Source organism: Carcharodon carcharias, chromosome 6, assembly GCF_017639515.1.
Source record: "Carcharodon carcharias isolate sCarCar2 chromosome 6, sCarCar2.pri, whole genome shotgun sequence".
NCBI lineage: Eukaryota > Metazoa > Chordata > Chondrichthyes > Lamniformes > Lamnidae > Carcharodon > Carcharodon carcharias.
Window position 1 is genome coordinate 173,190,872 of NC_054472.1, and position 18,346 is coordinate 173,209,217.

An 18,346-nucleotide genomic window follows, 5' to 3' on the forward strand; every position below is an offset into this window, starting at 1 on the left:
AGTAGAAAATCTACTAATGAGAAAGCTAAATTTCAATCCCTGCTTTACATTGTTAATAATGACTTAACGCTACAAACTTGTAATGGTTGTGAAACCAACTGGCTTATCTAAGTAACAATGTATGTGAAACAGAACGGTCACCTTGAGAACTGACCATTTCAAGTTACTGGGCCAGTGGTAATCTTTTGAGAAGCACAACAAATTAAAATTTCTACAATTGTACACTGCAACATTATATTGCAATAACCCTTGTTGTAACAGCGGATTCATTTTTAAAAGGGTTTTTCAAATCATTTGAAGGTCCGATGATTGTGCTATGATCTGTCCTATCAATAATATCGTAACCGTTAGAAATATCTCACCATTTTAAAATCAAATTCAACATGTTTGCATTTCGGTAAGTCAGTAAAAATAAACATTAAGATACATCAGACTGATGTTTTGCCCTGTCACAGGACTATAGTTGCCTTAACAATTGTAGCAATAGCAATTTGCATGTGGAAATATGTAGATAATAATCAAAATTTTTGTCAAATAAATCTGCTTCAATACAGAAGTCCATATTTTCTAGCAGGCAATCTATGTTGTCAGAATATTATGCAATATTGAATGGTTACATAACATCCTTTTATTTTGACTTCAGTTATTTCACATTCTATATACTGTGCTCAACACTATCACCTTTAAAGTTCAATTTAGAGTAAAAAGACAGCAATTATTAGGTGTGGAGCCTGATAATGCTACTGTTATGCATATTTGTTGATCATTAGGCATGAAAATAAAATTTAAATGCACAGATGTTTTAAGTAGAACATAATCTATCCAAACCATTTGGATCTCATTTGGGCCTTTTCTTTATATTTAGTACTAACAGAATTTCTTTTTTTCTATCTAAAATGCTAGCTGCACAATAACTGGCATGACACAGGATAGGGTTATTCCAACCTACTGTGCCAGAGTGGGAGACATGATTGTGCCCCCTTGACTCCCGCAAATAAGTTCTAGATATTGGTCAAGCTGTCGTGGGTGACGGGCAGTAGAAGAGGCCAAATGGATCCCAACAAGGCGAAAAAGAAAATCAGAGAGGAATGGCTCTGGACTATTGTGTACTTTCTAAAGATTGGTTAATGACTGGCACAGGCAGAGACAAGGCAGTAGATTGTCCAAGCTCTCCACTGAAAAATGTCATGGGTGAAAGGGAAGGGGTCTTAGAGAGATAGAAAATAAGGGAAGAGAAAAGACAGTTATTATTTCTTTTCTCCCCATTACAAAAGTAAACTGATGAAACTAGCAAAAGTAATGTTGCCTCTAGTTTAATCAAAGAAATAAAAACTTTTGAAGGATTTTTATTTCAAAGGTTCAAGTAAATTCTGAACATTTTTCTGACCTTTAGTTTCAAGTACTTTCACTGATGTCACCAGGGCCTTTCATCTTAGAGGAGCATTTGCTCAAGGTGGAATATTTTTGATTGCATTGCAGTAATGTGTACCCACATTGTTTTTATAAGATAATGAAGTTACAGAAGACATAAATGAACTTTTTCCTGAGAAAGGTCATTGACATGGTGATACTTTTCTAATGACTGTATAAATAAAATAAGGCATTCAAAACAGATTGTCAAATTATTTTCCTTGCTCAGGCCAGTCAGGATACGCTTACATCACCAGTGATATCCAAGAATTCTTATTTGTCGGTGATGTCCTCACTATTTTGTCAATATTGAATCACTCCAGGCCTTGTTCCTCTGGTAATGGGTGGTAATGACAGCAGATTACATGGCCCAAAATCATTGCATCACATCAAGAAATATAAAGGACTGATATAGATGATACCTGCAAGAAAGGTAAGCATTTCGGAAGCCCTGATTTTGGCTGACTAAAAATAGAAAAAAACTGGATTCAGTTGCGACACAGAATCATTTCCATAATTGGTGCTGAATGTTAGAACAAGCACCAGTCTTTAGTATCTGCAGAGAGACTGTAGACAGAGAGGACTTAAGGAACGTGCGACTGCCTGGGCTCCATAAGGAAAAGCTGCTGTCACCTAGCTGAATAGCTTGGCTTTTCAGTGATATTGTGCTTTTTTATTTCCAAAAAAAAAAACCCCTCTACATCCACATTAGCAGAAGATTTCACTTTGTCTTTTCACGTGTCCATTTGATCATAGTTTCTGGTGATCTATACAAGAAGATTAGCTTGGAATACAGATCCTCCTCCAATTCCAGTTCTCCAGTCTCTCGAACCAGGAAGATATCTGTACATAATTTCAAAATTCGATCCACATTTGGCAGCTCTTCGAACATAATGTCGTGAGAGATCCCACTGAAGAACTCACGTACAAACTTTCCAATGACCAGCACAACTGATGCATACAGACCCATAATACTGAAAAGTAATGAAAATAGCATCAAAAATTAGCAAGAGAAAGGAAATTCAGTAAAGATTATTTTCCTAAATTGAAAAAAGATCAGGCCCTAGGAATTTGGCTGTGCAACACTTATGTTTTGGATGCTAAAACAGTCCCCTAAGCATCCAAAGCAGCACTTGCCAAACTGGTGAAGACCAAAAGAAAAAGGCATGCAGTGCCACACCTGCAACAGATGTTAATGTCTTTATATATGCAACTAAGTGCCCTAATGCCTGTTTGAGGTTTTCACTCCAATATTGAGCACCAGTTGGACTCCTGAAGACCAGGCCTATAGGCCACAATCAATAGGGTAAGTTTAAAAAAAATGCTTACCTAAAAGTGGAGTTACAGCCACTCTCACCCATCCTCAATCATCACTGATCCCAGCAACGTGCTTACTAATCTCTCTGGATAACAAACCTCATCTCCAGCACCCACCACACTAAACCTTCCTCCCCGCCACTCAAAATAAGCTGCCACCCTTTACCTGAGGGCCGTTCATTATTCATAGCTCACAGAATACATAATTTAACAATTTCATCTTTTTGCTAGTCACCATCTCGCCATCTTTCACCATCATGCGATAGAACTGACAACCTCCCCTAAGACAGATTTTTAATCAGTAAGAAAATCCAGGATTATGGGGAAAATTCAGGAAAGCGGAGTCAATGATTATCAGATCAGCCATGATCTCATTGAATGGCAGAGCAGACTCAATGGGCTGAATGGCCCACTTCTGCTCCTACGTCTCATGGTCATATGGTTTTATTTATTATGATCATGGCTGCTCTTGGGCTTCAACTCCATTTTCCCACCTGCTCCCTACATCACTTAATTTCCTGAGAGACAAAAATCTGCCTATCCCAACCTGAATGTATTTAACTTTGGAACATCCACAACCCTCTGGGGTAGAGAATTCCAAAGGTTCACAACCCTTTCAGTGAAGTAATTTCTTCTTATCTCAGTCCTAAATGATTGGCCCCTCATCCTGGGACTATGCACCCCATGTTTTAGACTGTCCAACTGACGGAAACAATCTCAGCATCTACCCTTTCATGCTCCCTCAGAATTTTGTAGGTTTCAATGAGATCCAAAATAGCCTGATCCCTGGTTGGATCCACAACATATTGTTCTAGGAAACTGTCCCGAATACACAATATCTCCTCGTGGCTACCTCTACCAATTTGATGTTCCCAATCTACATGGGGATTAACGTCACCTATGATTAATGTACTGCCTTTTTTACATGCCCTCATTATTTCCTGATATATTCTCCACCCAACAGCATAGCTACTATTAGGGGGCCTATAAACTATTCCCACCAGTGTCTCCTTCCCCTTGTTATTTCTTACCTCCACCCAAATGGATTCCATATCTTCTGATCCAAGATCATTTCTTACTATTGTACTTATTCCATCTCATTACTAACAAAGCTACCCCACCTCCTTCCTGCCTGTTCTTTTGAAAAGTCACATACCCCTGAATATTTAAATCCCAGCTTTGATCTCCTTGTAACCATGTATCCATAATGGCTATAAGATCATACCCATTAACCTCTATTTATGCTATCAATTCATTTATTTTGTTGCAAATACTGTGTGCATTTAAGAGGCATTATTTTTGCCTTTTTACCATCTTTTCCCCCTTTGACCCTATTTGCTGCTTTTTTAAATTTTGTACACTCTGTCCCTTCCTGTCACACTCTGGGTATTATTACCTAAGCAGCTGCTCTGCAATGCTGTCATGTCCTTTTGCTTTATAAGCCTACTTATCCCATCTCCAGAACCCTCCCCACCTCTAACTGTTCAAATTCTTTTAGCAGAACCTCCTTCCTAGTCTTATCAACATCATTGGTACCAATGTGGACAATGACAACTGGATCCCTCCCCTCCCACTCCAAGTTCCTCTCCAGCCCTGAGGAGATGTCCTTAACCCTGGCACCGGGCAGGCAACACAGCTTTCAGAGCTCACGCTCATGGCTGCAGAGAACATTATCTAACCCCCTAATTATATTTCTCCCTACCAATACTAAGTTCTTACTTCCTCCCCCCACTTGAATGGCTCCCTGTACCACGGCGCCGTGGTCAGTTCGCTCCCTGCAGTCCATGCTCTCATCCACACTGTTTCCAAGAACCTCATAACTGTTGGACAATTGCAGGGGCTGAGGCTCCTTGAATGCTACCCCCTGGGTCCTCATACCTGCCTCAACTTCAGTCACACCCTCCTGTCCCTGATCACAGACCAAATTTGAATTATCCAACCTGTGAGGTGTGACTGCCTCCTGGATGAAAGTGTCCAGGTAACTCTCCCTCCCTGATGTGGCACAATGTCTGCAGCTCAGACTCCAGCTCCTTAACTCGGAACCAAAGTTTTTGAGATGCAAACACTTCATATAAATGTGTTTGCTCCGGATCACCTTGGTGTCCAGCATTACCCACATACCGCAGCAGCAAAACATTGCCTGTCCTGCCATCGCTATCTTATTTTATTTAATCTATTAATTAATTACTCTAGTATTCCTGGTCTTTACACTTTTTTGAAATAAATTATTAACACCAGTATCGACCTTATACTTAATAAGCTATTTTTAAGAAAGAGAAAATAAAGACTAGAGATCTAAACACTAACTATAGACCTTAATTTTAATCTAAAGACTAGGAATACTCACCAATCCAATTCACCAATCAGCTGCTCTCCATGCTCTTTTTAAATGAAGTCTCCCCGCTCTGTTTTAAATAAAGTTCACACGCTCATCCAATCTCTGTTTTAAATAAAGTCCACGGTCACCTGCTCTTTGTTTTAAATGAAGTCCACACTCGCCCGCTCTTTGTTTTAAATGAGGTCCATGCTCACCGCAAAGCAGGCTCGATGGACCGCATGGTCTATTCCTGCTCCTATTTCTTATGTTCTTGTATCCATGCTGCTACTGTCCCTTTTATTCCATGAACTTCATCTTACTCTCTCTCTCTTTTCATCACCCAGGGAGCTCCGGCTTTGGTTGCCCTATCTTTCCCCCTCCTGGGAATGTACCTCAACTGCACCTGAATCATCTCTTTCAAGGCTCTGTTACAGTTTTGCCCCTCCAACCTTTGATTCCAATTTACCCAGGATAGATCCATTCTCACCTCATTGAAATTGGCCTTCCTCCACTTTAGTATTTTTACTTCAGGTTGCTCGTTGCCCTTTTCCATGGCTAACATAAACCTGATGACACTATTATCACTGTTCCCTAAATGTTCCCTGACTGACACTCATCTTGACCTACCTCATTGCCCAGAACCGGACCCAACAATGCCTTCCTTCTGTTTGGGCCACAAACATACTGGTCAAGAAAATTCTCCTGAACTTCAGAACTCTTCATTCTTTCTGTTCTATGGACTATTACCATCCAGTCTATATTAGGATAATTGAGCTCAATGTGGTACAGTTTTTGCACCTCCCTGTAATTTCTCTGCAATTTTGCTACTTCTTTCCCACTAGTCGGTGGCCTATAGAATACACTTAGTAATTTAATGGCATCTTACAGAATACACCAGGTAATTTAATGGCATCTGTATTGTTCCTTAACCCTAACCAAATAGATTCGGTCCTTGACCCATCTAGGATATCCTGACTCTCCATCACTGTAATATTCTCCTTAACCATCACAACCATCCCACCCAGAATCACAAATTCATTTATGTCCAGTGGGAGGCCATTCAGCCCATCAAGCACATGCCTGCTGAACAATCCAGTCAGTCCCACTGCCCCCACTCGATCCCTATAGCCCTGCAAGTTTATTTCCACAACAGTGCTCATCCAGTTTTCTTTAGGAATCATTGATTGTTTCCACTTTCATCACCCTCGTGGGCAGCAAATTCCAGGTCATTACCACTAGTGTGTAAAATTCTTCCTCACCTTCCTCCTGCAACTCGTGCCCAAAATCTTAAATCTGTGCTCCCTAGTCCCTCTACCATCAGCTAATGGGAAGTTTTTTTCCCTTGTCTACCTTTTCTAAGCCAGTCATAATTTTGTACATCCTTATCAAATCTCCCCTCAATCTCCTTTGCTCCAAAGAGAATAACCCTGGCTTTTTCAAACTAACCTTGTGACAACCAGTACCCTCCACCCACCCACCAATCCCTGGAATTATTCTGATAAACCTCCTCTGTACCCTCTCAAGGATATTCACATCTTTCCTAAAGTATGGTGGCTAGAACTAGATGCTAAACTCTAATTGGGCTCTAATCATAGCATAATAAATGTTCAACATAACTTCCCTGCTTTTGTACTCAGTGCCTCTATTTATGAAGCCCAGGATCCCATATGAATGCAAGAATTAGGAGCCTGGGTAGGCTGTTCAACCTGTCGAGCCTGCTCCGTCATTTGATAAGATAATGGGTGGAATTTTCCTAGATTTGCAATAAGTGTGGTAGCGGGCGGGTAAAATGACGTTTTACCCATTGGCCACAATGGCAGATTTTCACGCTGTATCATCCCAAACCTGCCTCATTATTTATGCATTCCCGGGAAACATGCCATTTGCATGGCAGGTGGGCTCTCATTCGCTCTCCTGCCATCACCCCATCATTGCATCACCCTATTCGCCATGTTTAAAAGGCAGCCGCCAGCACACTGCTCATCACTACCAGCTGACCACCGCTGCCCGGGGGACATGGCCAGCAAAGGAAATAAGACTGCAGCCCCCCTGGTTTAATGTCGGGTCCCTCGAGTCACGGAGGCCCGCTGACGTGTCCTGTACCCCCACCCTGGCCTCAGGATGGCAGCAATGTGACCCAATCTGCCTTGGGAAGCAGTGGCAACAGTGGTCAGCGCCAAAGGCCTTCAGAAGAGGACAGCCACCCAGTGCTGCAAGAGGATGAACGATCTCCTCCATTCCGCCAGGGTAAGTCACTCTTTTCATCACTCAACTCACACACTCACAAACCCAGCACACATCCACAGAGCTCTCACTCATTGCCAGTTCAAAGAGCATTACCATTCACTCTCACACATACCTTCACTGTCCTCAGCCCGTCCATGGGACCACTCACCACCCAAACAGGCCAGGCACATTTATCATCTGGCCTGGCAGGCATCCTGCTTACACTTTCTCCATCTCTATCCATGCAGGACAAGCTGGCACACAACAAGACAGATGGTCACAGACCAGTGGCTGAATGCCCAAAATCAAAGTCCTCATGGACTTTGAAAACAGAGCCATCCAGTGGCCGGTGAGAATCTGGACCAATCCTGTGCTGACGGTGAGGTCGGCACTGTTCTGCCAAATGACAATCCAGCAGTGCAACATCCATCAGACATCTATGGTGTGAGTGATGTGCCCTCTTTCACAGGCCACTGCCAAGCACTAATTATCTCTCTTTGCTTTCACAGGCACATCTGCCAAACAGCCGACAGAGTCCATGACACAGGGCCTCCAATCAAGCCCCGAAGAAACCTCTGAAGGGGAATCTGAAGGCACCCTCCTCGAAGTTCCGTCACAGCGCTCACTCACACCCTCCATCAGCACAGAGACACATACCTCGGTGGGACCTAGCTTTAGAATCGACACGGGATCACAATCTGGTGAGCACATCACACTGTCTGATCCACAGCAGGCAGCGGCAGGGACTTCCCTGGTCCCTGGCATTCGGAGGACTTCTGGAGGCCAGAAACTTGCTGAGTCCAAGTCATGTCACAGTTGCTGGAGCTGTAAAGGTAAGCTAGGGAACACCAGAAAGGGTTGTCCGCTGCACTCCTCAGATCGCAAGGCACAACGGATGCATCCGTCTGCCTTCAGGCTGAGGTGATAGCGCCGGCATGCCAATGAGGTCAACACTAGTAGGATGGCGGCCCCATGGAGACCTTAATCCAGGACATCGTTCCTGCATTGCTGCATGAGCTCAACTCCAATGCTAACGCCACAGTTGGCCTACAACAGTGTGTACACGAGAGGGGTGCGGGGCAGCTTTTTCTCACTTCAGCTACCCCTTTCCCTCAAAGAGTCAGCCAGGGGCCCACGGGCACCCATAGGGAAGAGGATCAGCAGGAGCACACTCCGGGCCCATCCACCTGGTTGACTCCAGGAGTGACCAGCCCATCCGAATCCCCTCTTGCTGTGACCTCAGCAGCTCCAGCTCCACAGGCCGAGGAGGGTGCCACTGCCACACAGCAGGACCCCGAAAGCAGTTCCAGGCCATTCAAGTCTCGACCCTCCAGAGGACGCCCATCAAAGTCATCACAGACAGGGCATTGCTGTTGGCAGGCTGCCTCCACCTCCGCTGTCAATGTCCAGGGAGCACCAAGATGTAGCGGCAGGGTTAGGAAAGTTAAGGAGAGTTAGTTGCACAGCTTGTGCATAGGTGTTAATCACTTGTACATACTGTTCGCTATTGTCAATAAACTCTCAAGAATGTCTCCTTGCTGATGGTTCCTTGTCCTGATGAGCAATGTTCTTGTCACTCTTTCTGCACAAGATAAAGGCAGGCATCTCAGTCCAGGGCTTCTTCCCTGTGCTCTATGCAGCCTTCAGACCAAAGTGATGGTCTGGCTGCACACTCCCTGGAAACATTACAGATGCCTGCACCTCGATGGTGCTTGTCATTGCTGCCAAAATGTAGTGGGCAGGTGCCACAGAGTTCTCTCATTTTCTTGATGTGCTTTCAGCACATTTAAGGAGGGGGCGGCCCCCATCTCTTCAACATCTGTGACCTCTGAAGCTGTGCTCCAGCTCCTGAAGGGTTCAGGTGCTGAAGGTGGACAAAGCAGCAGATGCTTCTAAAGTTTCTTGGCTGCGTCTCTATGATATGACCCTGATCACGGAGCGCAAACAAGCTGCCAGACAGGAATCACAAATTCTCAGAGGCTATGTGAAGATTTACTGCATGTTGTCATCATCCTCCTACAATCGAGGGACTATTAGGGCCTCCACTACATCTCCATGACATGAGCTTTCTCACAGAGGGTATTCAAGCTGCCATAAGCTAGACTGGAGTCAAATGTTCACAAATGTGCTGTGAGGATCTATGAGGTCACCTCACTGCATGTCACCATCATCCTCCACAAACCTAGCAGCTATGAGGACCTCCCAAGCACCTGCTTTGTCTAGCCAGTGTGAGGGCCTCATCCCTGACATCGTCACCTCCGAAGCTGTAGTTGTCATGTACACTTCCTGGAAATCGTGAGTACAACTGCAGGATGTGTGCTGGGGGGGTGGGGTGCAGGGGTGGGGGATAAGGTCTGGAATGCTTGGCGGTACTTTGGTGCCTCCACATTGCTTGCATGGGTGGGCAGGCTAGGAGCATGACATACTGTGGCTGCGCCTGAACTGTCTCAGTTGCAGAGGAATAGTCAGTTTATTCTACTGCATGGCCAGTTCCCTCGCCTACCCTGCCCCCACCTCAATTTCTTGTGTGCGGGATCCAACGGCAGAGCAGCAGTTGCCCGCTAACCCCCCCCCCCACCCCCGACAACAGCAACAGTCGCCTCCGAGGGTGGGCAGCAGTTGCCCCCAGACATCACCCCTGGAAAACAGTCGCCTCTGAGACAGGGTGGCACTTCACCCAGGGCCCCCTGGCGCCCCTGAAGCCTGCAAAGCAATAGACTACCCTGGCAAGCTGTGGAAAACGATGCTGTTTACTCACTTCAGTTCCCCCAAAGTGAAGGCCACCAAGTGCACGTCGCCTGTGTGCTGTTGTGAAACACATCGACATGCTTTCCCGTCGATGTGGAAAGATGATCCAGTGGGCTCCAAGAGCCTAGCGGGATGGCTTTTCAATGATATGATGTATTACAATGAGCTCCCTGATGACCATTGGCAGGAAACGTGGCCCACCATCAACAGGCTGAGTGGATGATCGCACCTGCCTTCCCGATGCCATGAAACTGATTGCGCCATATTGTCTGCACACTGCCTATGATGCCCACTGCCAGCGGGCATGGAAAATTCCACCCCATGACTGATCTAATGTGACCTCAATTCCATTTTCCTGTCTGCCCCCCACAACCCTTGACTCCCTTGCTCCCACTGTCCCCTGGTTCTAGACTCTCCCACAAGGGGAGCATCTACCAACAAGTCCCTTCATTTATGTTTTAATCAGATTACCTCTCATTCTTCTAAACTCCAATGGGTATAGGTCTAACCTACTCAACCTTTCCTCATAAGATAACCACTTTATCCACTAAATCAATCAAGTGAACCTTTTCTGAGCTGCTTCCATGCAATTATGTCCTTAAGTAAGGAGACAAAAACCATGCACAGTACTCCAGATGTAGTCTATATGCTTTACTAACAACTCTCTCATTATGTCCTTTCATCTTCGACGATTGCACATGCACCTCCAGGTCCTGCTGTTCCTGCACACTCTTTAAAACTGTACCATTAAGTCTATAGTGCCTCTCCTTATCCTTCTGCCAAAATACTTCACTGTATTCAATTCCATCTACCACTTTCCTGTTGCATGTGATTCATATTGTCCTCACTACTTCCACATCTCCAAGTTTGATATAGGTGGCAAATTTTGAAATTTTCCTCCCATGTTCTAAGATCCAACTCATTTATATATAGCAAAAAAAGCATGGTCCTAATAATTACCCTTGAGGACCACCACCATCTTCCAGCCCCACCTTAAAGGTGCTGAGAGCACACAGAGAAAATGACGGAACTCTCTGATGCCTGCCCATGACATTCTGGCAGCAATGACAAGCATCTTCAAGGTGCAGGCATCGGTAACGTGTCCAGTGAGTGTGAGGCCGGACTATCAATTTGGTCTGAAGGCTCCACAAAACACATGGAAGAGGCCCCAGACTGAGACACTTGCCTTTTATATTGTGCAGGAACCAAGGTTTCACATCTGAGTGAAAGGAACACTGCTTATCGGAAAAAGGAGCCATAGGCAGGGAGACATTCTTGGGAGTTTATTCACAATAGTGGACATTATGTACAAGTGATTAACACCCAAGCCAGGCTATGCAAGTACATCTCCTTAGCTTTCCTAACCCTACCGCTATGTCTTGGTTTCTTCCCGGATATCCACAGCGGAAGTGGAGGCAGCCTACTGACTGCTACACCCTGTCTGTGATGGTCCTGATGGGTGTAGCCTGGAGGGCCAAGACGTGGAGGGCCCTGGCCTGCTTTCGGGGTCCTGCTGTGTGGCAGTGGCACTCTCCTTGGCCTGTGCTGCTGGAGCTGCTGGGGTCACAGGAAGAAGGGATTCGAATGGGCTGGACACTTCTGGAGTCACCTGGGTGGATGGTCCTGGGATATGCACCTGCTGATCTTCCTCTCTATGGGTGCCCAAGGGCTCCTGGCTGACTCCTCTTGTGTATACACTGTTGGAGGCTAGCTATGGTGTCAGTGATAGAGTTCTGCCTGCGCAGCAGTGCAGGAGTGATATCCTGGACTAAGGCCTTCATGGTGGTCACCATCCTACCAGTGTTGACCTTGGTATGCTGGTATGTTGGCGCTATCACCTCAGCCTGCAGGAAGACGGACTCCTCCATCATCACTTGCAATCTGAAGAGTGCAGCAGACATCCCTTCCTGATGTTCCTAAGTTTGTCTTTGCAGCCCCAGCAACTGCGACATGACCGAGTCCAGAGGCTCTTCGTCTGAATCGGACACAACAGATTTCTGGCCTCCAGCAGTCCTTTGAGTGCCAAAAACCAGTGAAGTCCCTGCCACTGCCTGCTGTGGATCAGGCAGTGTGATGTGCTCACCAAATTGTGATCCCAAGGCTACTCTAAAGCTTGGTCCTACTGAGGTGTGTGTCTCTGCGCTGGTGGACGGTGTGGATGAGTGTTGTGGTGGGTCTTCAATGAAGGTGCCTCCAGATTCCTCTTCAGAATTTTCTTCAGGGCTTGATTGGAGGCCCTGGGTTGAGGACTCCATTGGCTGTTTCCCAGATGCACCTGCAAAAGCAAGAGGAGAGATTGTCATTGCATGGCAGAGGACTGCGGAACAGGACAGATCATTCAAAGCATGGTTGTCTAATGGATGTTGCACTGCTGGATCCTCACTTGGTAGAGCCTGCCGACCTCACCCTCAGCACAGGAATGATCCAGTTCTTCGCCAGCCAGCTGGATGGCTCTATTTTCAAAGTCTGTGAGGACCTTGATTTCAGGCATTCCTCCACCAGTCTGTGACCATTCCCTCTTGTCATGTACCAGCTTGTCCTGCATGAATAGAGATGGAGAGAGTGTAAGCAGGATGCCTGCCAGGCCAGATGATAAGTATGCCTGGCATGTATAGATGATGAGTGGTCCCATAGACATGATAAGGACAATGAAGGTGTGTAGGAGAGATTGAATGGTGATCTCCCTTGTTCTGGCACTGAGTGAGATTCCTGTGGATGTGTGATGGGTTTGTGAGTGTGTGGGTTGAGAGTGATGAAAAGAGTGACTTACCTGGCAGAACGGAGGAGATCGTTCATCCTCTTGCAGCACTGGGTGTACTCTATTGTAGGGCGTTGGTGCTGACCACTGCCTCCTATGCTGGATTAGTAATGTTGCTGCCCATTCTGCAGCCACAGTGGGGGTAGAGGACATCATTGCAGGCCTCTAATATGTCCAAAAGGCATTTGGGGGACGCGTCATTAAAGCAGTTGAGAGGGGGGGGGGGGGGGGGGGGGGGGTGGTTGGTGGGGTGGGGGGTGCAGGGCGGGTTGGGGGGTGGGAGGTGGTGGTGCTACAGTCTTTTTGCCTTTCGGGGCCATGTCTTCTTTGCAGCATCTGTGGGCTGGGAGCACTGAGAGGTGTGCATGCAGTTGTACTTTAAATATGACGCCCAGCGTGATGAAGTGGTGAAATGATGGCGTGGCAGGCGGAGAGCCCACCTGCCATCAAAACGGTGTGTTTCCTGGGAATGCATAATTAATAAGGTGGGATTGGGGAGATATGGCGTGAAAAGCCGCCATTGCAGCCGGCGGGTAAAACCTCCTTTCTCCTGCCCGCTACTGCATTTAATGCAAACCTGGCACGATTCGTTTCCCATACCAGCAGCAGACTTTTGCCCCTTTTCCTCTGCATAAGACTAACATATGAATGAGGAGTAGGAGTAGGCCATTTGGCCCCTTGAGCCTGCTCTGCCATTCAATAAGATCATAGCTGATTTGATTGTAACCTCCCACCTACCCCCGATAGCCTTTCACTCCCTTGTTTATCAAGAATCTATCTACCTCTAACTTAAAAATATTCAGACTCTGCTTTTGAGGAAGAGAGTTCCAAAGATTCACTACCCTCTGAGAGAAAAATTTTCTCCTCATCTCTGTCTTAAATGGGCAACCCCTTATTTTTAAACAGTGGCCCCTAGTTCCAGATTCTCCCACAAGAGGAAACGTCCTCTCCACATCCACACTATCAAGACCCCTCAGGATCTTAAAGGTTTCAATCAAGTCGCCTTTTACTCTTCTAAATTCCAGTGGATAAAAGCCCAGTCTGTCCAACCTTTCCTCATAAGACAACCTGCTTATTTCTAATGTTAGTCCAGCAAAACCTTCTCTGAACTGCTTCTGAATGACCATTTAGATCCTTCCTTAAATAAGGACGCCAATATTGTACACAGTACTCCAGAAGTAGTCTCATCAGTGTCCTGTATTACTGAAGCATGACTTCACTAATTTTATATTCAATTCCCCTTGCAATAAATAATAATGCTTTCCTAATTACTTGCTGTACCTGCATATTAGCCTTTTGCGATTCATGCACTGGAACACCCAGATCTGAATCTCAGAGTTTGGCAATGTCTCACCATTTAGATAACATGCTTTTTTTTTTCTTCCTGCCAAAACTTTACATTTGCCCACATGATAGTCCATTTGCCAGATCTTTGTCCACTCACTTAATCTATCTATGTCCCTTTGTAGCCTCTTTATGTCCTCTTCCCCATACTAATTCCTGGGATGGCAGGATTGTCATATGAGGTGACGTTGGGCCAAATAGGCCTGTATTCACTGGAGTTCAGAAGAATGAGAGGAGGCCTCTTTGAAATATATAAAATTCTGACAGGGATGGACAGACTGGATGCAGGGATGATGTTTCCTTTGGTCGGGGGGTCAAGAATGAGGGCCCACATCTCAGGAGACGGGGTAGACCATTTAGGACTGAGATGAGGAGAAACTTCTTCACTCAAAGGGTGGCGAACCTATGGAATTCTCTACCACAGAAGGTTGTGGAGGCCAAGTCACTGAATATGTTTAAGAAGGAACTAGATAGATTTTGTACTCTAAAGGTGTCAAGAGGTATGGGGAGAGAGTGGAAGTACGGCGTTGAGATAGACGATCAGCCATGATCATACTAAATCGCAGAGCAGACCCAAAGGCCGAATGACCTACTCCAGCTCCTACTTTCTATGTTTCCATGTTCATAACTTACTTTCCTACTTATCATTGTGTTATCAGCAAATTTAGCAACCATACCTTCGGTCCCTTCATCCAAGTCATTTATATAAATTGTAAAATGTTGAGGCCTCAGCACTGATCTCTGTGGCACACCACTTGTCACATCCTGCCAACCAGAAAAAGACAATTTTTGCCTACTCTCTGTTTCCTGTTAGCTAGCCAATCTTCTATCCATGTCATTATGTTACCTCCTACACCATGAGCTTCTATTTTCCACAATAACCTCTGATGTGGCACCTTATCAAATGTCTTCTGGAAATCAAAGTACAGTACATCTGCCAGTTCCCTTTTATCTGCAGCACATGTGACTCCTTCAAAGAACTCCAATAAATTGGTTAAATATGATTTTCCTTTCACAAAACCATACTCTCTCAGTCTGATTGGCTTGAATTCTTCTAAGTGCCCTTCCATAACATCTTTAATATTAGCTTCTAACATTTTCCCTATGACAGGTGTCATAATGAGAGCTTCTCAGGAGCAGATAGGACACTACCCACAGACAAATGCCAGTATTGTGGAGGAGGAATAATACATGATGAAGCTATCAGGTCACAATAAAGAAGGATGCAGATCACAAATGACTATCCTTCTATCAGAATACCAAAGTTTCCTCCCAATGCCCTCAGCCTCCTGCAGTGTTCCAATGAAGCTCAACGTAAGCTCAATGGACAGTACCTTATTTTTTGATCAGGCACTTTACAGACTTCCTGGCGCAATACTGCATTCAACAATTTTAGACCATAATCTCTGCCCCAATTTTGTTTCCTTTTCCTTTGCAGGTATCAGTTTTAGTCTCGTGTTTCTCTTGTTTTTGCTTTCGGACAACAGCTGTTCATAATTCTGCAATTCACACCTACCCTAGACATAATTTTGTTTCGTTACTCATCCCATTATTACTTCTTATGGTCCTGCACCACCAATTATTTTGTCATTTAATCTCTCCTGTCTTCCAGCTTACCACAGACCTACCTTTTATTTTTCCTTTTTCCATCCTCCTCCACTTTCGCTTGCTTAACACCTATCACATTGCTAATTTTTCCTAGTACCGATGAAAGGTCATTGATGTTGACTTTGATTCTCCGAACCACAAAAGGAGATGTTGGTCAAATAACTGAAAACTTAGCCAAAAAGGCAGGTTTTAAGGAGCATCATAAAGGATGAAAGTGAGATAAAGAGATGCCAAGATGTAAGGAAGGAATTCCAGATTTTAGGGCCTAGATAGCTGAAGGCACAGTCACGGACAGTGGAGCAATTAAAATCAAGGATGCTCTAAAGGCGAGAATGAGATGAAGAGGGCTCCAAAGTTCACAGATGCAGTGCTGAATGCCTTAGTTAAGAGGTCAAGAAGAAGGTATGCCCTTTGAAGAGAATGGGAGCAGATGGCCAGAGAGGTGAACTCTTGTTAACTGGCCGAAAGAACCTGGTAGCACTGTTAGAGGAAGTTTAATTACCTCATATGGGTGGTCAAAGTCAATCAATGCAACTTCAAAGATCATCCCATATCCAATGCACCACTAATCTTTCATGCTGCTCAATGCACCACACCCCTGTCACACATCCATCAGTAGTCTCTGGCACTCAGAACTCTTGCTTAACATTCAAATACTCCATTTCACTCTCACACACTTTCCAAGCGTCATACTTATCCTTTGTTGCCTACAAATTACTCCACCTATTCAGCTATGACAGGCAGATCAATAAATAAGTTGCAGTACAATCATTGACATTCTGCTCTCTTGTTTGCAGGACAAGGTTGCGTAAATAGAAAGGAGCAAAACCAAATTGGAGAGAGACAGGCATGTCTTCACCTCCCGAGTCCAACAGAAGAGATGGCGCTCTGCATCATGGGGCCAGCTGTGACACAGCCTATACCATCCTGCATGACTAAGAGTATTCAGGGTGTTAGTATGTTCCTGCTTTATGCCCCTTCTCAACTTCTGCCTGATCCTCAACCTGCTATAGTGCCATGATATACAAGCTACAGATGATGTGAATATGGACCACTTGCTTTACGCCAACTTTTCTGCTCTTGTGATTTTATGCTTTCATAGTGGTATTGTCACTGGGTTAGTAATCCAGAGACCCAAGGTAATGCTCTAAGGGCCTGTGTTTGAATCCTGCCGCAGCAGGTAGTGGAATTTGAATTCAATAAAAATCTGGAATTAAAACTCTAATGATGAACATGAAACCATTGGCGTTCATCTAGTTCATTAATGTCCCTTTAGGGAAGGAAATCTGCCTTCCTTATCTGGTCTGGGCTACGTTTGAGTCCAGATCCACAGCAGTGTGGCTGTCTCTTAAATGCTATCTGAAATGACCTAGCAAGCCACTCAGTTGTGTCAAACCGTAGGAAGTCCACAAGGAATGAAGCTGGACGGACCATTCGGCATCGCTTTAGGCACTAAAAACGACAAAGGCAAACACAGCCCTGTTAACCCTGCTAACTCCTCCTCACTAACATCTGGAGGCTTGTGCCCAAGTTAGGAGAGCTATCCCACAGACTAGTCAAGCAACAGCCTGACATAGTCATACTCACAAAATCATACCTAATAGATAATGTCCCAGATACAACAATCACCATCCCTGGGTACGTCCTGTCCCACTGGAAGGACAAACCCAGCAGAGGTGGAGGTGCAGTGTTATATAGTTTGGAAGGAGTTGCCCTGGGTGTCTTCAAACAAGGACACCTCCTGTTGGTTATCACATAGCTCTCTTTTCCCATCACCACCCCTGTACACCTCCACGTTGAACACCACTTGGAGGAAGCACTGAGGGTGGCAAGGGAGGCTTCAATGTCCATCACCAACAGTGGCTTGGTAGCACCACTACTGACTGAATCCTAAAGGATATAGATGTTAGACTGGGTTTGTGGCAGGTGGTGAGGGAACCAACAAGAGGGAAAAACGTCTTTGACCTCATCCTTACCAATCTGCCACAGATGTATCCATAACAGTATCTATAGGAATGACCACCGCACAGTCCTCGAGGAGACGAAGTCCTGTCTTTATATTGAGGATATACTCCATCGCGTTGTGTGGCACTACCATCTTGATAAATGGGATAGATTTCAAATAGATCTAACAACTCAAGACTCGACATCCATGAGACGCTATGGGCCATCATCAGCAGCAGAATTGTACTCAACCACCATCTGTAACCTCATGGCCGGGCTTATCTCACACTCTACCATTACTGCCAAGCCAGGGAATAAACCCTAGTTCAATGAAGAGTGCAGCAGGGCATGTCAGGAGCAACAGCAGGCATGCATAAAAATGAGGTATCAACCTGGTGAAGCTACAACATAGGACTACTTGCGCATCAAGCAGCATAAGCAGCAAGTGATAGACAGAGCTATGTGATCCCACAACCAACGGATCTGCAGTCCTGCCACATCCAATCATAAATAGTGGTGTATAATTAAATAACTCACTGGAGGAGGAGGCTCCACAAATATCCTCATCCTCAATGATGGTGGAGCTCAGCAGATCAGGGCAAAAGATAAGACTGAAGCATTTGCTACAATCTTCTGCTAGAAGTGCCGAGTGGATAATCTATCTCGGCCTCTCT

At 45.3% G+C, this 18,346-nt stretch overlaps 1 protein-coding gene across 1 annotated transcript in view; it reads right to left on the reverse strand.

The window, feature by feature from the left end:
* Nucleotides 1-1,391: 1,391 nt before the first annotated feature.
* The window catches only part of LOC121279061 (piezo-type mechanosensitive ion channel component 2-like), a 1,076,252-nt gene continuing 1,059,297 nt past the window's right edge, over nt 1,392-18,346 (reverse strand). The window contains exon 53 of the mRNA XM_041189919.1: nt 1,392-2,384. Within this exon, the coding sequence (XP_041045853.1) occupies nt 2,132-2,384 (253 nt within the window). The 3' untranslated portion in view covers nt 1,392-2,131. The remainder of the gene's footprint in view (nt 2,385-18,346) is intronic.